The sequence below is a fragment of the Pseudonaja textilis genome, chromosome 3, assembly GCF_049901715.1.
Source record: "Pseudonaja textilis isolate UNSWEBS1 chromosome 3, rPseTex1.2, whole genome shotgun sequence".
NCBI classification, from domain to species: Eukaryota; Metazoa; Chordata; class Lepidosauria; order Squamata; family Elapidae; genus Pseudonaja; species Pseudonaja textilis.
Genome location: NC_141992.1, coordinates 59,438,729 through 59,459,885, shown reverse-complemented (window position 1 = coordinate 59,459,885; position 21,157 = coordinate 59,438,729). Strand labels below are relative to the sequence as shown.

Sequence of the window (21,157 nt, the reverse complement as noted above, 5' to 3'; positions counted from 1 at the left end):
TTCTGAAAAGTGGAATTTTTCTTTTATTAAATGGTTTGTCAAGAGCAGGGATTTCTCATTCCTGAGATTATCAGGCACTGAAGTAAAAAGTCAGCATAGGCAGAACTGAACCAGAAACTCCAGCTGCCTGCAGTTCATTCATTGGGTAAGCCTAAGAAGTTGATGCATGTTAATGCAACCTATATTTTTTAAAACAAATATCCCTCCTTCAGTTATGAGAAATTTTTTATTATCCAAATTACTAATTTTGTTGTATCTTATTTATAATTGATTCACCACTTGTACAATTATAATATTTTTCATATTTATTATTGCATTACTGTTCTTATTTTATGCACATTTTTTTTCATTTCATCAGCATCCCTTTGTCTAGATTCAAACTATATACAAAACTTTTCAGTTTTGGGGAGGATGGAGAACACTATATCCAACTCCCAAGTGAGCAGATTTCCACTGAAGCTAGAAAACTTAGATTTGTTTTGCATCCTTTAGCTGTTCGAGACACTTTTGTATAGACTGAAGTGATGGGAAATGGTCCTCCAATAGTGCCCAATCTAATGGCAGATAAATATCTTAAATACAATCTTCTATTAATGTAATTTTACACAAAAAATAAAATGAAACTCAATTGACAGTCTTTAGCAGAATACCACATATGGAACAATATCCATGAGTGTAACAACATAAACATGACAGAATTCAGATTATTTATACAGCTAGTCTTTGATTTACAAGCACAATTGAGTCCAAAATTTCTGTTTTTTAAGCAAGACAGTTGTTTTGTCCCATTTTATGACACAGTTGTTAAGTAAATCCTACTGTTGTTAAATTAGTGACAGATTTAAGTGAATCTGGCTTTCCAGTTGATTTTGCTTGTCAAAGGATCACAAAAGGTGATCACATGATCCCAGGACACTCCAACTATCATAAATATGAGCCAGTGGCAAAGAGGCTAAATTTTGATCATGTGACCACAGGGATCCTGCAACCATCATAAGTGAGAGAAACAGTCATAAGTTATTTTTTTCAGTGCTACTGTAACTTCAGTCACAAAACAAATAGTTGTAAGTTGAGGGTTACCTGTAGTGTGCTAGCTAAGTATATCTTCCTCCTACAAAGTTCTGGAAAATTATCAACAATACAATATTTATAATTAACAGGAAAAAGGAATTGTATTTTAATGATTTATCAAAGTACTGAAGGGTTGTATCAAGACAAGAAAAAATTATTCCCAAAGAGGATTGCTTTTAAAGAAGTCTGCGTTGTGATCTGTTAAAGAGTGTTGGCAGAGAATGTCATTATGTAATGGAAAACAACTTACTGCTTTTATTTCAGTGAAATTGTGATTATTTTCAGAGTTAGGCTTTTTAATTGCTCAAAGAATGAGTGTCTCCTTTGATACTTTTTAAAGCAGATAATTGCATTTTTAGCAGATTCTTTGACATCAGTAGAATGTAATCTTAAAATTTTCTGATATAATCAGTTTTGCTTTAAAGAATGGACAAAAATGTCAATTATGCGTTTTTTACATTTCACAGTGAATATGTTGACAAATTCTTTCCCTTTGTATAAGTTCTTTCACTTACTATTTAGCATCATTTTATCATGGATATCTTTTCTTTTTAGAACAAAATATACTGTAAAACTAGACTGACTCTATTCCAGACAAAGTTTTGCTTTGAATATTGCAAATTCCTTCAACATGCCCATCTTCAACATATTCAGCGTGAATATTGCAGGTATATTTAACATGCTTGGAACTCAGGTTTTTATTAGTATAGTATTGCATGAATTCCCCAATGCACCTGCTAATTACATTTTTTTTACTAAGTTTCTCCTAAGCAATTCCCAGGGGAAAAAGAAAAAAAGAAAGCTTAGCAAAATTAAAGTATTGTGTGTTCCTTACAGCCCTTCCTGTAAGTTGTTCCCTCCACCTACTGTTCTAAAACAAGCTCAGTTTGATAAGGTTAATACATTCAGTTCTCCAGATTGATGATATCTGTAGATATGTGTGTAATATAAAGATGTACAATACAATAAGACATTATTGAATAATGAAACTATATTGAGATAAACTTTGTTCATTTATCTCAGTTTCCTTAAAACTAAAATAAATTTAACACTGTAATGATATAACATGAGTTATCTTTGCTATATTTTACATATTCTAGCTTCATATATGCTGTTTCCTCTATAATTATGGCCTTGAGGCAAATACCCCTGTTTTCAAATAAAGCATGTAGTCATTATTTTAAAACTAAGTATTGTAAGTATATATATGTTGATTTTTTAAAATCAATTTTGTATAGTGTTTAGCTGGGGCAATCTATATTTACACGGAGCCTCGTATTTTACTACTATTGATAAGCAAAGAAGAATAGATAAATTTGATTTGGAAATATCTTTTAGAGATTTGGCTGATTATTGCACAGTAATAGATACTATGTTTCTTCCACTAATTCCTTGTATTGTGAAATTCTTAATTATTTTGAACGTTGATGCCCTGTTAATTAGGCAAATCAGTATAAAAATTACTTCAAATAACAAGGTGCAAACATTGCCTTTAAATGCATTTTATCAGTGTCTTCTACAGGATATTATTAATACAATTTTGGGATTATTTGTCATCTAAATCTAAAGTTTCCAGATGATGGGATGATACAACACAGCATTTAATCATTAAAAAATATGTTTAGGTTAATGTTGAATGCACTCTATGCAAATGGTACAAACTAAAAAAAAAAAGTCAGGAGTGCTCAGAGTTCATGTAAACAGGCTCTGCCTTTGCCTCTAAATGCTCAAAGCTGAGTGTGTGCATACTAGATGCTGCACAATCATGTATGTCCTTAAATTTTAACTGTCTTTCTTGCTGTAGTTTAGCACCATGTCTGACTGGATTGGGAATCTTAACTGCACTGACTCATTAGAATTAGAGAGACCGAGAGAGTAGTTCACTTATTGTGATGAACTATAGTTTGTATGAGCAATTTGGCCTTCTCAGATATAACCTGTGGTTATAGTAATGAATACTTCTGAGTGTCTCTTGAAGTTTAGTGTGATGTCTGAATTGTTCCTATCTTCTCAAAATCCCCTCTCAAAATTGGCTTTGGATAATACAAATTTTAAAAAATAATACTTGGTAAATGTGGTAAATGTATCAGTACATTTCCACTATTGCTGATTTCCTCTCAGATGCATTTAACTCTGCATCATACATTTTTTAAAAAAAGACTTAGTTATATACAACGTAACTTTTTTTGGTTATTAAACTGTGTTGGTCCAATGTTCATTAGATGTTCTTCCCTTGGGGATTGTAGTGTGCTCATAATTTCATTAACTTTTGAACTCTATAGATTTGTGTATGACACAGTATATTAATAATGTGTTTTGTTGTAACATACAGAGACAAGATGGAAAGAAACAGAATGAAGGTACGCACAAAAGCATTGAAGCAGTTGTTGCGCGCCTTGAAAAACAAAATGGAATGAGTCTCAGTAGTAATTCCAGTCCTGAGGCAACATTTATGGAAACTTCAGACAGAATGAACAATATGGACGATGCTGTAGTTCCTCGAGTTCTTTATGAAGAGTTGCTGAGAAGCTATCAGCAACAGCAGGAAGAAATGAGGCACATTCAACAGGAACTTGAAAGAACAAGAAGGCAGCTTGTTCAACAAGCAAAAAAGTTAAAGGAATATGGGACATTAGTGTCAGAAATGAAAGAGCTAAGAGATTTGAACAGACGGTTACAGGATGTCCTGCTTCTCAGATTAGGCAGTGGTAAGTACCTGCATATATGGGACATGTTCAAGAATTGTTTTAACTTAGGTTCATTTAAATCTTCACAAAGAAATCTAGCTATTGAATCCATAAGGTATTTGTATGATTGCAGCGAGTTCCTACTTACAGAGATTGAGTAGGAAAAATGCCCCCTTTTCTTTATATGCCCTTAAAAGCTGCTCTAAGGATTGTAAAGAGGCATATATTTTAAGAAATTAACTTTGAAAAGCATAGTTTGATTGTTTTTACAAATTCAATCATTATTTACAATATATTTAAGATTGTGAGTCTTCATATTTCATTATCAACAGGAGAGCTGTTTATTTTCAAACCCACCCAGAGTTACCCTGTGGTAAGATGGCCAATAAATGTGATAAATAAATAATAAATAAATATATTTAGAGTTACTGGTAGAACATAATATGTTACTAATATGAATGACTAACGAGGAAGATAGTCATTTGTATATTTTTGTATATTTTTTCAAAAATATGGATTTAATGTTGTACTATTTTGAAAGCTTTCTGAGTTGTACTTGTGCTTTAAACTTACCTAGTGTGTTTGGATAGAAATCGAAAATAGGAAAGCAAAGTTCCATCACAATATCCTGATGGCAAATTTAATTGGTTGTTTGGTACAGTGTGGGTAGTCACTGTTCATGGAGACCATTTCCTCTTACTGATCCTTACTTTATTTCCTTCTTTACTTTTCTGACTTAGAAAAACTCAGTTCTTAAAGATAGGGAGGTAAAAAGGGAAGAGGAAGTTGATTTTTATTTACTCCTTCTTTACTTTACCTAGACTGCAAAATGCTATGGAAGTAGAAATGGAAGAAAAGAATGTATTTTCCTTTACTATTCAACATTGAATAGTAATGGCTCTCCATGTTTTCAGACCAGGATTTTTCCTAAGAGATGCTCTGAATTTTGGTGTATCTCTACCCTCCCCACAAATCTTGTTTTTTTTTTCTTCTTATCCGGGTAACAGGATTCAGAAGAATAGTGATGCAGATAATTGCATAAATTCTCTTTGTTCCTTAACTTAAATTTGGAGATAAAAATGGGTGACCATGTAGATGATATAATTAGAGAGTAAGCATCAGAGGAAAAGGGCAAGCGAATGAATTGTTACCTGGAAGCCAAGTTATCACTCTTGTTGGGCCAATTGATCAAAGAAGGAACTTTGAGCAGATTAAATTGTTAAATTAACAATAGTTAAGTTGTTTTGTGGCTAAATGCTTTTATTCTAGTTTATTGTAGTATTGAATACTTAATAGATTTGTGTGCTTACCATACCCCATTCCTTCCCTTTCAAAATGATACCCATATATACATATGGATAAGTAGATTCTCAAACTTTTAAACAAAATACCCTTTAAAATGTGCCATCCCTATAAGCTAATTGTAAACATTAAAACATGAACATGTTGATGGCTGGCTTCTCAGCGGATGGTTTTTACACAAGTATATATATATATGTTATGCGCAGATTACTATTGCTTGTGTAGTATGAGATGGGAAGCTTAAGACATATGTTTACATAGACATTGCAGTCTTCTTTAGTCAGTCCTTTTGATCCTATGTAGGTAAAGCGAGTTGGTCCTTCTATAGCAGGGGTGTCAAACTTGTGATAGTACGTAATCATATTGCAACTTTTTCCCCCTTTGCTAAACCAAGGGTGGGCATGGCAAACACATGACGCATCCAGCCTGTGGGCTGAGTTTGATATCCCTGTTCTATAGTCAAACTCAAGAGAAACCTGAACGGCATAGTTGTGCCATTGCTGGAAAGGCAAGGGTAGAGGAAGAAAATTATGCTAAATTGATACTGACCTGTTAAGAATGTTCAGGCTGTTTCCACATTTCAGGTTAACTGGACTGAGCATGGGAACTAAAATATTAGGACAGTGTTCATCACTTTCTTGTTATAGTTATTTATTCATTTAAGAAATTTATGACTATAACAACTGTGTAATGTTGCATTAGCTACAGCAGCGTAAAGCACAAGTACAAAAGTTGTATTAGAAAGAGGTAGAAAGACCTCTGCACCATACTCTTAAAATGTTCTCAGCTAATTCCATTGTGTCAAACAGTATTACAGGAATGTAATAAAAGCCAAGAGATACTGGACAAAAATACATACTTGGATAGAAAAGAATGATCAAGGAACATATAGATTTAAAACCAGAAATATTTCTGTTGGGTATCATACTAGAAAAACATAATAAAGGGACTATATATCTAATATTGCAAGTGTTAATAGCAGCCAGAATTGTATTTGCACAAAATTGGAAAGGAGATCCCTACAGAAGAGAAGATAATTTAAAAAAATACTAGAACGTGCAGAAATTGATAGATTAACACTTGAAATTAAAGAAGGAAGATTTTGAAACATGGGATTCGTTTTATCAATGGTTAACTAACAGAAACAGAAGTTAGAATATTTAAAATTATAAGAGAAGGATTAATTTTACCACGAGAGTTCATTATGATATATTTATTAACAATGATTAGTAATAACAATTAAGTATTAATATTATGTGGAGAAAATGTTATTATATGATCACTATCAATGAATATTATTATTACTATGACTATTGCTTAAAATAACTGTAACCAGACAACACACTGTTTATATAGACATTGAAACTGTTGCTCTTTCTTTATATAGTAAAAATTAAAAAAAATCTATTTAAAAAAGGAATGTAATAGAGTAGCAAGTAGATTGTCACAAGAACATGTCTCTTCTGTTCTTTCCCAATGCGAAAGAGATTACTGCAAAATAGGAATATCATCTTGCTACTGCTCCCTCTTGTGGTTTCATATAATACTTTTTAAAATATGGATATTTCCCATATGTACATTTATATGCATGTATGTATACTATGTACTATGGATACTATGGATGCACCAAAATCCACACCACCACTACCCAATTCCAGAGAAGATGGCAAAGCCAAGTCTTAAGGCCCTTCTTAAAGGCCTTAATAGGTAACAATCTAAGTTCCAGGGAAATGATGTTCCAAAGAGCTGAAGAAGCTTCTTGGATGAGAAGCAAAATGTTTTCAAAGAAAAACAAAACAATCCAGTTGCCTCTTGTAAAAGCACCTATGGGAGTTCCAAAGGTTGAGTGCCACAGCGGAAACAGGTTTCTTTATGGGTCCCGTTGATTGACATTCCGCTGTAAACAGGATCCATAACATGCCAGTTCCGTGAGATAAGTAGATATATGGTCCCGCAGATATACTTCAGATAATTCAAAATAATATAATTACTTTTACATAAACCAATATTCATGCTAAAAAATAATGTAGACTAAATTAACCTAAATTGTTTTTGGGCATTGAAAAGAATGTTTCATAATCAAAGATGGCATGTTTTTAGAATATCATAGGATAATATGAATCCAGTGGGGCAGGATACATCTTTACTTTATATATGACTTCATTTTAGTACACAGTCTATACATATTTGGAGTTTATTTTCCCTTGACTAACTCTTAGGTAGATCAGGCTGTTTAATGATAAGTAAACCAGAAAATATTTTTTTAGAAATAATGTCTTGGATTTTTATTGTTCACTCTTCTGTCATTTAATATCTTAAACTTTATCTCTTACCTTGTCGATTTATTTGGAATATAACTAGTCAGTTTTATCTGCTACAGTCTTTGTTTTTTAAGCTATGTATTATAGTCGGTTTAATAGTTTTCTAGTTGTTTGAACATACAGCCAGTATCTTACTTAGGTTTTTTTTAGGGGGTGGGTGGGTGCCCATTAGAAAATTCTAACTTTTGGTTTACCTTTTTTAATCTTTTAAAAATGATGCATGGAGAATCATACAAGGGATTCAAAATCATATAATCAATAGATACAGTAAAATACAGGGAACTTTAATTGAGGAATACCATGAATAAAATAAAATACTCTTGTGCAAATTACAGTACTTTTGTTCTATTTTTGGAGCCATGATGCAAATTCCAGTTAATTAAAGAGTCAAAAGTGAGAGTTGCTTGCTCTCTTAAGAGCTACTGATTCCAGTGGATGTAGGCTATGTTTTCTTCACAGAGTTTATTAGCTAATATATTCTGAGTTTTCAGGGTGAGTTGAAGGAAATTATGCATGGGAAGAATCTGCATATACTAAGGAGGGGTGGGATTCAGTTTTTTTAACAACTGGTTCTGTGGGCGTGGCTTAGTTGGGGCGTGACTTGGTGGTAATGTGACTGGCTGGGCGTGGCCAACTCAACATCACTCACATCGAGGAACGCATCTCCGCGCCTAGCCTCTCGTGACTGGGGATGCTGCAATAGTCATAAGTGTGAAAAATGATTATAAGTCACTTTTTTCAGTGCCATTGTAACTTTGAATGGTCATTTCACACAAGCAAAGTACCAGCAAAGGAAGGGGAAAAAACTCCAGAGACGTTCCTGAGACAGGAAGTCTAGTCCTGCCAAGAAAATAATAAGGGTTAATGGAGAGGCAGTTTCTGTAAGCAACAATACCAGAATGTTTCCTTCCTGCCTTCCTTACAGGATTAGACCAGTAATTTCTTCTAACAACTGGTTCTCCGAACTGCTTAGAATGTTAACCGGTTCTAGCAAATAGGTGTGAACCTGTAAAATCCCACCCTAGATACATGTTCATATGCTATTCCTCTGAATTGTGCCTAAAGTAAATATCCCTAAATTACATTGAAATCAATAGAATGTAGGGCCTACTGGAATTTACCATCTTGATTGATTAGATTTTAGGTTATTGTTACAACTATGATTTAAAAATAGCATTTAAAAGTTTACCTTGCTGTATATCTTAAAATTCCCAGTCTGAGCATTTTGAAATGGCAAAAGCCTTAAGAAAGGCAAGAGAAGAATTACTATTTTTGCTTCCTGATAGGGTCTCTTTATCACCTAAAATACTAAGGCTTGTACTACCAGCTCTAGGATCATAGGCAGGCAAAATGCCCTCCATGTCGGCTTCCTTTTCTTTAAGAAAGAAAAAAGGGTTATTCATGGTTCAAAGCTATACAGAATTGCCACATGGAGATCTCCTCAGTGCAGGGTGTAATCCATGGCTGATTAGGGAATTCTGGGAAGTCAACACATCTTCAAGTTACCAAGGTTGAGAAACAGTGAATTAGAAAAAGTTATTAGAAAGAGAAAAAACGTGTGTGTGTCTTTCTATAGATATTTCATCAGTTACTGTAGAGCAAAGAATCCTGGAGTAGATAAGTCTTTTCATCTGACTAAATCAACAGGTTTCTTTTGACATGAAAGAAATCTGGAGATGCTGAACTATAAGGGAAATTTCATATTTCTTGTCTAATTCCTATGCCAAGAGTTTTACTACTGAAAATAGTAAAACTTTTCACTGAAACAAGGATTTTCCTTCATCTGCATTTGTTGTGCTAAGAAAACACATTTTGTGTTGACTTTTAGAAAACTTCCGTAACTGACATTTTCTGTTTTGCTTATCAAAGTGCAAAAACTACAAAGTGAGAAACTTTTAAAAAGTAAGCATGATGCATGGCAAATTAGGCAAGCAACCCTAATTAGCAAAAAGACAGTAAAAGGAATTGCATGTCTAATTTGAACATGCTGTGCTGTAAATGCAACTCTTAGTAGTTTCCGAAATTACTATGAAGTTCAGCTGCCTAGAAAAGGCTTTGATTATTGAAATGTGAAATATTTTGAGCTTTGGAATAAAATACATTACAAGATCTTTGGCCAAATGCTTCTATCTATTAGGACCTCATGTTTTTGCTGTGGTTCTCTGAATTACTGCAGTAACATTTATTAATTATGGTGTTTAAAAAAAAATTGTAATTCAATATGTATAAATAACTAACATATCAACAAGCAGTAGAAAATTTCATTAAAGATACGTTTATGTTTAATCTTTTCACTTTCCACACATTAATTTTATTTGACATTTTGGCTTATATTTTTCATTGTAACTATGTACACTGCTCAAAAAAAAAAAAGGGAACACTTAAACAACACAATGTAACTCCAAGTCAATCACACTTCTGTGAAATCAAAATGTCCACTTAGGTAGCAACACTGATTGACAATCAATTTCACATGCTGTTGTGCAAACGGAGTAGACAACAGGTGGAAAGCATAGGCAGTCAAGACATTCCCAATAAAGGAGTGGTTCTGCAGGGGGTGACCACAGACCACTTCTCAGTTCCTGTGCTTTCTGGCTGATGGTTTGGTCACTTTTGAATGCTGGCGGTGCTTTCACTCTAGTGGTAGCATGAGACGGAGTCTACAACCCACACAAGTGGCTCAGGTAGTGCAGCTCATCCAGGATGGCACATCAATGCGAGCTGTGGCAAGAAGGTTTGCTGTGTCTGTCAGCGTAGTGTCCAGAGCATGGAGGCCAGAGCTAGCCTGACTGCCATTAGGTACCGAGATGAGATCCTCAGACTCCTTGTGAGACCATATGCTGGTGTGGTTGGCCCTGGGTTCCTCCTAATGCAAGACAGTGCTAGACTTCATGTGGCTGGAGTGTGTCAGCAGTTCCTGCAAGATGAAGGAATTGATGCTATGGACTGGCCCGCCCGTTCCCCAGACCTGAATCCAATTGAGCACATCTGGGACATCATGTCTCACTCCATCCACCAACACCACGTTGCACTGTCCAGGACTGTCCAGGAGTTGGGGGATGCTTTAGTCCAGGTGTGGGAGGAGAACCCTCAGGAGACCATCCATCAGGAGCATGCTCAGGTGTTGTAGGGAGGTCATGCAGGCATGTGGAGGCCACACACACTACTGAGCCTCATTATGACTTGTTTTAAGGACATTACATCAAAGTTGGATCAGCCTGTAGTGTTTTTTTCCACTTTAATTTTGAGTGTAACTCCAAATCCAGACCTCCATGGGTTGCTAAATTTGATTTCCATTGATAATTTTTGTGTGATTTTGTTGTCAGCACATTCAACTATGTAATGAACAAAGTATTTAATAAGAATATTTCATTCATTCAGATCTAGGATGTCTTATTTTTGTGTTCCCTTTATTTTTTTGAGCAGTATATATGCACACATGTACATATACACATAGACCTATGTATGTATGTATGTATGCATGTATGTTAAAGTTAATGTTAAAGTTAAAGATTCATGCTTTAATAAATCCTATCTGTCTTTAGGATGGACAGTCTTTTTTCAGGTTTTGTAATTATGGAATTGGTTACTGTCCCAACCAAGCAAAAATCATTGTGAATCCTGTGAACAGGAAGCAAGTTATTTTTGAATTGGCCTATGCCAGTAAAATCATCAGTTTAGAGAAAAGATTTGAATCCATGCAAAAAAGCCCATAAAAATATCTAAATAAATTGAAGATCTCCACAACTGAGTCTCCAATTCAAAAAGTTGATTCGGTTTGGAAATTCAATTGCCAATGTGTTCAATCTTCAGGTTTTTGGTCACTGAGATTGTCTTTGGATATTGACAATTCTTTCCTAGTGTTGATTCTGTCCTTTTCATTTTAAAACACTTAACTAAAAAGTTGGTTACATATACAACATCTGTGTAATAATATGTAACATCATAATACACCTATTACTTCTTTCAGTGATCATGAAAGAAATACATCTAAAACAGCTACAACTGTGTATCTCAGTTTGGGTTTAAGTACAAGTGCTGAATTGCTTTGACTCTCACATTCCACTTGTTCATATTTATGTTCCTTTTTTGAAAATTTTATTAAAATACAATCCTTTGAGGGGAAAAAAGGGGTAATACCAGAGACTTGACTTTTCTAGTGGACAAAGAACTTGGGGAAAAAATTGGAATTTTAATGTTATATATGTTGACGGCAGCATATGAGCTTTGCTGATTAGGTAGGTTTCTTGTAATAGAAATGGCCAGTATATTATTATGTAAAAAAGTTAAGATTTTATGTGATTACCTTATTCTGCTGCACCAAAAGGAGTCAGAAGTCAATGCTCTTTTTCCCCCGCTCTACCTAATTTTTTTCTCTTTTCCTTTCCTGTCTTATTTTACCATTATTTTCACTTTTCTTTGTATTTCTTTAATTCATATATTGATAATATTTTAAAACTGGAGAAAAAAGGGGTAATATTTTACTGTCATACTGAGTTTGGATTTTAGGTTATATCAAGATTAATCAGTATGAAGTTCTGCATGTGAAATGGACATTACATAATGTATCCTACATTAAATTAAAGAGTTGTTCCTCTTTTTAAAATGATATATAGGTCCTGCCCTAGAACTTGAAAAGGTTACACCTGAATCCATTGAACCTGAGCCTGATGTACAGACAGCTTTCAGTGAGGAAGCAAACACGTCAACGTACTACCCAGCTGCTATTCCTGTAATGGACAAATATATTCTTGAGAATGGAAAGGTATTAATATATCCATTGCAGATATTTATATTCTCCCTTTAACAACTAAATGAGAAATACTCGCCAGCAAAATAAATGCATGTGAATATATAAATATATACTATTTTAAAAAGAGTGAAAGGCATTTCTAAGAGTCCTCTAAGCAAAATTAAAATTCAGCTGAGCAATTGTTCAAGGTTATTGTGGTTAGTCATCTTTCCTCTCTCTTCAGGAAACTTTTGCACTTGGGCATTTGATGGTAACAGCCTTGGTGGGGATGGATAAGGGAAAGGCAGAAATATTCAACTGAGAATGCTTCATTGGTGATGGTTGCTTGCCTGCCTTTCTATATTCATCAAGAAAATTAAAATGAATCTCATAACAGGCATATATACTCGAAAGCAATGCATTTTTATCTGTTCATGACAAAAATGTCAAGTGAATACTTTAGGGACTTTTCTTGAGGTTTTTGCATTTGTTTACCATAAAACTCAAGATTATGCTTTTGATTATATGCTATGGTTGTGAAAAAGATTCCACATTCTTCTGTAAGCGGGACATAAAGGGAAGAAACATTATCTTCATCCCAGGAGAAGCTTTATGATGATAAAAAACATTTACAACTTGCCCTCTTTATGGGTTTTCATTTCATGTCATTTCATGATTTTGCACATAGAGTAGACAAATCAAATTGTTTTTAATATTTCATATTTTTTCAGTCATTAGATACTACAGATAAGTGTGTTTTCTATTAAACATTGTTCCTGCTACTTATGAAGGATGAAACAAACTTTCCAGGTAACCACCACCTGTTACTTCACTTTCTACTCCAGGTTCATCTTGGAAGTGGCATCTGGGTAGATGAAGAGAAATGGCACCAGTTGCAAGTAACGCAAGGAGATTCAAAGTATACAAAAAACTTAGCAGTTATGATTTGGGGAACCGATGTTCTTAAAAATAGAAGTGTTACAGGTGTAGCCACTAAGAAAAAGAAAGATGCTGTTCCTAAGCCACCTTTGTCACCTCACAAGTTAAGCATTGTCAGAGGTAGGTTATTTTGATTATGTGAGCGTTCTTCAAACTACATTAAGCAACAACTGAAGGAATCTTGTTTTCTAATACAGCTGCTGAAGTGATTAACAGCTTACAGTCCTGTGTATTTATATCTTAGGAAGGGAACTACAAGTAGTCCTTGTATTATGACTTCAGTTGGGGCCAGAATTTCCATTGCTAAGTGATGCAGTTGTAAAGCACAACATCATGTGAACACAGCTCTTAGCAATGGCAATCCTGGCAGTCCCAGTTGCCTTTATTAACCAAATCCAACTCGTCATTAGGCAAGAACCCTCCTGATCCAAGACATTTCTGGTTTGGTCCCACCCAGTTCCAAACCTAGAAGACACTCTTCCCCAGTGATTAAAATATACCTCAACTCCCATTATCAATCACCTATTTGTTACAGAAATTCCAACAGTGGCCTGTTGTCTGTATCCTAACATTCTCCCACGAAAAGCATGTATGTGTTCCTTAGGAACTCCATCTCTAGCGCCATTGACATTTTGTTCAGCTGCGAGATACCTTTGACCTTAGGGTATTGCTAAGGAATTCCTGGAAGGTTAGCATTCAAATAAAGCAGCCATCAATAGAGACAAACCACATTTTACATGCTATTAAAAAAAAGATAGTAAAAAAACAAAAAAAGAAACAAAAAGTCCAAAACATACCCTCCCTAGCAATCTACATCCAGATAAGCTGACATTAACACCACACAATCAAGCATAAAACAGTACCATAATCAAGCATCCACCATGGAGAGAGAACCTACGGTAACCCATAACCTCCCCATATACACAGTGGCAAGGTAAGATACTGTAGGTAAACAGGGAGCATATCCTATACTCACCAGCATTGATGTTATCTAGTCAGATAACGAAACATCTACAAGCAAACAACCAAGCTCAGAGAACACCAAGGACTCTACGTTCTTATCTGCTCATGATGAAGGAAATGGAAGACAACAAAGGAATGTGAGTGAGAGCTGTTGGGTCATTCGAATGGGGAGAATTAAAAGACAGGAATGAATATTTTAATTATTTAGCAATTTGGAAGAAATAGGATTGCATTCAAAATAAGCCAGGAGAGGAGCTGTGCCATCCCTCTTCCCTAAATGTAATAAAAGCAAACAGCCTATCAGAAAAGATACATTGAACCAAAATGGAAGAACAATAATAATGTCTCTCCTAAAATAAGTCTGATAGGCAGACTATAATGAGGTGATGAAGTTCAGTGGCCAGCTATACAGCTTATGACCACTCCCTTATGACCACAACCCCGTATTCTTAAAATGTAGGGTTGTTGTGGTATATTGTCTATAAACATAGAAGCAGCAGAAAAAGTTATTGAATCTTCGAAGTGCTTTGAAAGACTGGAGCCATGCAGTTCCCTGCTTGGAATCTGTCTATAGAGATTCTCAGTCATCCAGGTCATGGTTGCCTCAGAGGTGCTTTTTCAAGAGGCAACTGGACTCTGGTTTTTCCTTGAAAACGTTTCGATTCTTGGATGAGTTGACTTGGATGAGTCCTGTTGCCTCTTGAAAAGCACCTTTGGGACAACCTGCTTGGAATCATATTTGCTTGGAAAGGATGATCAATCAAGGGTTGATTGAATTCTCCAGAGTTTCTCATAGACCTACTAAAAGAGCAAACAGGTAGGGAAGAGACCATATAACTTTTCTAATCTTACTCTCCTCTGGATAGTAATATTCTTGTTTGACCATACTATCCCCGGAAAAGCTTGCTAGGAGGGACAGATAGCAGCATCTGCAGTTTTGAGCAAGCAGATTTTTAAAGAAGCCAAGTTTTATGGAGTGGCATTGTGATGCATGCCTTGACACTTTCTTACATACATAAAAAATAGGGTTTGTACTGCAACTTCTATTCTAACTTCTTGCCCTTTTTTGATACCTGCTGCTATCTCTAGATACCTCTGAGTACAGAACAGACAAATAGTGGTCACGTTTTACTCTTTTATACCTTTTCCATTTGTTTACCAAGCCTTCCAGGTTGTCTGTTTTTGGCAAATACTGAAGTCTAGCCTTAGTGGTAAATTTTGATCACCACTGGCAAGGTTTATACATATTGCACATAGTACAAAGATCCCAGAATAAACCCACACAGACGGCTCATATTTTGTTATGAAGGGGATTTCAGATATGAAAAACTTGTATCAAAAGCAAAACATGTACACATCTAATGTAGAGAATAAGCAGAAGGAGAATTGTCTTTCTGTTGTTTAAAATTAGAATAAAAACTTTGGACAAAGTCATATACTTGTGGTATGTTGGAATATAGTAGGTGTATGGTGGAATTTCATGGTGGAAATAAAATGCCCTAATTTACTATGTATAGATTTCAATTATAATGGATTCAGTCACTCCCTAGTTCAATACTGAAGAAGAATGAGGGCTTTGCCTTAATCAAATTCCTCTTTCCATGTTTTAATTTAAATAACTGTTTTACTCATCTCTTTCCTTATGTTTTAAATGTCATTAAAAAAAAAACACATTTCAAACTGCTCATAAAATTTGTAGCCAAGATAGGTTTTATTCTTTTGATTCTAGAATAGCTTCTATAAAATATCTTTAAAAGATTGTGTTAGGTCTAAATGGGTCTAATATGTCTTTTTGTTTAGTAGTCCCTATTGTGTAGTTTATTCTGAGAAAGTTGTTAAAAAGTGTTGGTATACAACCACTGCAGATCTTGTGAATGAAAAATAGTCTTTTATAAAACTTCTGAAAGGTGTGAGAGAAGATGCAAAGGATGTAGAATAGTTAATTGTTACAACTTTAATATGCATTAACAGTGCCATAAAACCCGTTAATTAAGTGACTTTCTATTTTGTTTACCATATGAAGCAATAAATAGTTGCTGAGTGAAAATACTAAAAACAGCAGAAATTGTTTAATCACTTTGGAAGTACTGGTAGTAATTGCACTTTTCAGTATAGTTTATACAGTATAACAAAGGCAGTATATATCTAAACAGACTACTGTAGCTTGTATGTTGAGTGCTGAGGAGTTTACAGTGAGACACAGTTTTGTAAACCATATCTCAGAAATGAGACTGTTTACTGTCAATTTGCTTAATGACAGTTAATCGTACTGTTTTAGTTTCTGAGGTTGCCTATTCTTCCCCTTTATAACAGTCACACACAACAATAAACAACCATTTAATTTGGAAGAAGGAACAAACCACTGTACTTCCTAACACATACTTTTTACATGGATGCTATTACCTAATATTATTTTGTCTCGGGCATTTCCATATTATGAAAGAATTTTTAGACTTGTTATCTGTTAAACATACTGCTATAGATCATATTTTTGTTCTGGAATTCCACTTTGTCTACCACCATATTATTATTTATATTTTAAAAGTGTATTTTATAAAGTGGTGAGACAAGTAGAAACCTACAAAACAGTATGTTTCATGGATGGTAACATTGAGGTAGGAAGTCCATAGATTTTTCTCTGTCATTTATTAATGTTACCATGACTCTGACTGAGTGGATATGTCTGCTCGAATAAGCATAAATAAAGATGTGTTTTTAAAAAAGCCAGAGAATACCTTTTAAGGAATTTTCTTTTCTTTTTAAAATAAATTTTATTTGGGTTTTCACACAAAAGAAACATAATACAAATAAAACATATTTTTTTGAGAATAGCATGATCATGGGCTATTACTTCTTCATACAGACACAAACTTAATTTCATGTTCGTCTTTGTGTTCTATTCCATGTCTTACTACTGTTTAACATTTTCTACATAGTTTTTCCCCTCCTTTGATTTTCTCAACTTTATTTTTAATTATCTCATATCTCAATTCATATCATTATATTTGTACTTTTGTCTGTCCTGTTTCAATTTCATATTATCTTTTCTCATTAAACAAATTTTCCCCTGTAGTTACTAATTGGAGTATGACACCTTTATATCTTTTAATTTTGTCCATTCAACTCTTAATTAAACTTCAATTTATACCTTTAAGATTATAACATTCAATATAATACATAACTTCCAGTCGGATTCTGCTTGGTACATTCTTAAAATACACACTATATTCTTAAAAATTTATATATATATATGTAAATAAAACACTCATTCCATTCCAATTCAATTCTATCATTAATATTCATTAAAATGTTAACATCTCTTTCTTTTCAATTGAATATCATACTTCCTTGTGAACACTTATAAACTTTCCATAATTAATTCTTTTTTCCCATATTTCTCTTCTTATATTTTTATAAATCATTAATATTAATTAAAATGTTGCTATCCTTTCCTAATTTCATTTTCTCATTCAGTTTCTTTCATTTATTTATTAACAAACATTCCACTATATTACAATAAATATTTTATCCATCAGTTTAGTCAACATATTTTCTGAAATTATTTCTATTTCTAATATAACAATATTATCTTATGTACCTTTGCAGAATCCCTTTTTCAATTAAATTTTCACCCATTATCTCTAAACAGGCTTATACTTTCAATCCTTATACCTTTTCCCTGTTTCTCTATATCTTGTTTCTGTCTTTTATAACTTCTTTTCCTTTCCTTCTTCCCCCTCTTCTCCTCCTCCCCTTTTTACCCCCTTGTCTCTCTACTTCTAATTCTCTCTTCTGTAATCCCTTCTTCTGTTGCTTTCTAATATTGTAATTATTTTTCAAACTATTCCTTTTTTTGGTTGTTTTTTCAAATCTTAAACTTTTCACTCTTTCCCCACTTTCCTTTTTTTCTCCCCACATAAAATTACTTGATCATTAAAGATGGCTTCTTCTTTGTCCAGATCTTCTTGTTCTACAAGCATTTCTTCTTGTTTCTCATAGTTCCAGATCTCCATTTCTAAGAATTGAAATAGAAAGCCAAAAGAACCTCTCCCTTCTTGTGCATCTTCTTTCTGTTTTTTAAGTTCCATTTTCAGTTCTTCTAAAAGTGATGCCATTTTAAACACTTTTAAACAACCCCCCGATTGATTTTAGTCATTTAAATGCAATGGCCAAAAATCCAAAAATCACCAAGTAATCCAAATAATCCAAAGCTGCTGCTTCTTGCTTCTTTTTTCTACTTTCTCTTCCTGGGGTTCTATTATTTTGTTACAAAGTTTCAGTTGGAATGTATCTTTTAGGAATCTTGTTTCACTATAAATTCCTTTTAGTTCCAGGCAGTCTCCTCCATTTTTCCAGATCCTGCCCTTTTGTTCTTTTTCTCTCCTTTCTTGCTTTTAAAAGTTTTTAAATATCCAAAAATCTTTATTATCCCCTTGACATTTTATTTTCAGTTTAAATGCCTATTAATGTCAAAGTGGATTTTTGTCAGTTTTTTACTTAAGTCTCTTAGCTGTCAGTATAAGTAAGGGAGGGGAAAAAAAAGCCAAATCCTTTCCCTTCCCTCTCTCCTTCGCCGCTTCAAAGTCTTCTTTGGGAACAATGTTATTTTTATAGTTTAAATTCCAGGGTACCTGACGTTGTTGCTTTTTCAGTTTAACCCGGTCAACCAACACTTTCTCTTTTTTTTTTCTTGGATTGAGGGACATGGCCATTTCAGAGTGAATGGCTTATTAAATGCCTACCAAAGACATCTTAAAAATACTAGTGTGAATGTAGTGTATCAGTCCTAGGTGAACATACAAATCATTTGCTGTCGGAGAGTAATTTTCAGATCGTTGCTATATGTGGGTTCTTGTTCACTTTTTAATTATTTCAATGAATTGCTGCATTCATCCTATGCAATATGTCCTATGCATGACATATTCCTTGCTTAAGAGTTTTTGCTATACTTTAAATATCTTGAAGTTTTATTCTAAATGTCATATTTCCTTTTTTTTTTTTAGAATGTTTGTATGACAGAATAGCACAAGAAACTCTGGATGAAACAGAAATTGCACAGAGACTCTCCAAAGTCAACAAGTATATTTGTGAAAAAATCATGGATATCAATAAATCATGTAAAAATGAAGAAAGGAGAGAAGCAAAATATAATTTGCAATAAATTTTGAATTTTTAATAAAGTGTTAGTGTTTTACTCTGGTGGTGGTTGTCTTGATTTTGTGTGTTCATGATGGGGGGAAATTGACTTTTAGTGTGAATTGTATAATAAAATACTGGAATATTTTAAAATAATACTACAAAAGTACTCATCTGCTTAAACTTGCAATGCATATTTAATTGTAACTTAACATTACATTTGCTAGTTGTAGCAAGAAAACTATTAGTCCATAGCAGCTCATTTTATTAAGCTCTGCTCTGTTGCTGTTCTTAAAAAGTATGACGGTTCTTTTGTAGACTTCAGTAAAACCCAATGGAATATAGTTCATGTAGTTAATATTTTGTAAACAGCATTTTTAGTAGGAAACCCTTTTGAATGTGGGACTTCTTACCTTTTAATATTTAAACAAACTTGTATTTCTTACACTTTCCTGGAAAAATTTTCTTCAGTTTAGTGTAGCTTCTGTTAAAATCAATATGTATGTTCAGATCACCTGTGATCCAGATTGTACCCAGTGTCACACTTTTGAGTTCAAAAACAGACAATTTTAGTTACAAAATACTGTGAGTTGTGGTTCAGCATAGCATGCATGTTAAGTTAACCCTGGAGAGCATATATTCTCTTGATACTTCTGTTTCTTTGGAGAAGGCATAATGTAGCATAACAGGAAAATGGAATAACTTAATTTTCCATGAAATAGTCATGCAGTTTTAAAGTATATACAAAGATCCTGTCTGTTGAAATAGAGATGTTGCCATTTTCCTTCAGAATTTGGTATGAATGGATGATTCTGTGAAGTTAAACCATAATGATTATATATCTCATCTATAAAAGAAAACAGGAGTTAGGGGAAAATAACTTCAATGCATGTACTTTTTTTTTGCATTCTTCCTTTTAATCACAGTTCTATATGATTCTAAATATTATTGAAAGTAGCACCAACTTAGAACAAAAAAATTGAACATGTTCTTTTTAGGTGCTAAATATTAAACTCACTAGTTCTTTAATAGTTTTTTTTCTTTAATTATGATTTTTCTATGACTGTATTAATTTTAAGTTTAAAAAGTACATTATTCCATATCTATGTTGCTGAAAGCCTGCATATTTATGTCAGTTCTTAGGTATAATTACAGTTATATTTATTTATATCCCACATTTATTTTTACAAATAACTCAAGCCGGCAAACATATCTAACATACCTTCTTCCTATTTTCCCACAACAACCCTGTGAGGGCTGAGAGGGAATGATTAGCCCAAGGTCACCAAACTGGCTTTTATGGGTGAGGCAGGACTTGAACTCACGGTCTCCCACTTTCTAGACTGGTACCAAACAGACTCTCTAGAATAGCAATTTGACAATCCTGGCAAATGAAAAACTTGAAAGATTAGAAAAACCTATTTTTGTGTGAATTGAACAGTTCATAAGAACTGAATTAGCTTGACTAAAATTATCTTAAGAATATTTAAGAATGAAATAAGATTGTAGCTGAGGGTGATTTTTTTTAAAGAAAACGGTTGTACCAGTTTAGGGTGTCATGCCTGCAATGGGGCATTTGAAATTGAAATAGCTGCAGAACTGGGTAGGGAGATCTAAACCAGGCATGTCCATCCCACGGGCCATGGGACAGCTAGTAATGTGGCTCTGCAAGATTGAAACTTTTAACATGTATTCTCATGCATTAACTATATTATATATTTTATGTATGGTCCAGGCAAGCCAAAAGTTTAGATAGACTTGCTCTATACAAATCTCATGATCTTACAGTTGAGGAACACAAAGGCTGACTTCTAAGGTGTAAGAGGGTTTCCTTGATTTTGTTTGTGTGTTATGCAAACAGACGTTAGGGATCATCTGTTGAACCATGATTAGACAAGTGTTAGGCTTGGGTGTAAAGATAACCCATTTTAAATGTCTAGGGAGATTCTCAGTCATCCACATCATGGTTATCCCAAAGGGGCTTTTCCAAACCAAGAAAGTCCAGT

The 21,157-nt window shown here is 33.9% G+C and overlaps 1 protein-coding gene across 8 annotated transcripts in view; it reads left to right on the top strand.

The window, feature by feature from the left end:
- BEND5 (BEN domain containing 5) overlaps nt 1-21,157 on the top strand; it is an 862,462-nt gene that overhangs the window by 485,779 nt on the left and 355,526 nt on the right. For 5 of the 8 annotated variants that reach the window (XM_026707046.2, XM_026707047.2, XM_026707050.2 and 2 more), the window contains 4 exons: nt 3,404-3,779; nt 11,998-12,146; nt 12,959-13,172; nt 19,019-19,209. The exons of 1 other annotated variant lie outside the window; for it this stretch is intronic. In XM_026707046.2, the coding sequence (XP_026562831.1) occupies nt 3,404-3,779; nt 11,998-12,146; nt 12,959-13,172; nt 19,019-19,176 (897 nt within the window). In that variant the 3' untranslated portion in view covers nt 19,177-19,209. Of the gene's footprint in view, nt 1-1,626; nt 1,740-3,403; nt 3,780-11,997; nt 12,147-12,958; nt 13,173-14,047; nt 14,153-19,018; nt 19,210-21,157 lie in introns of those variants that run through there. 2 more of the 8 variants (XR_015742872.1, XM_087929895.1) reach the window with 2 other exon arrangements.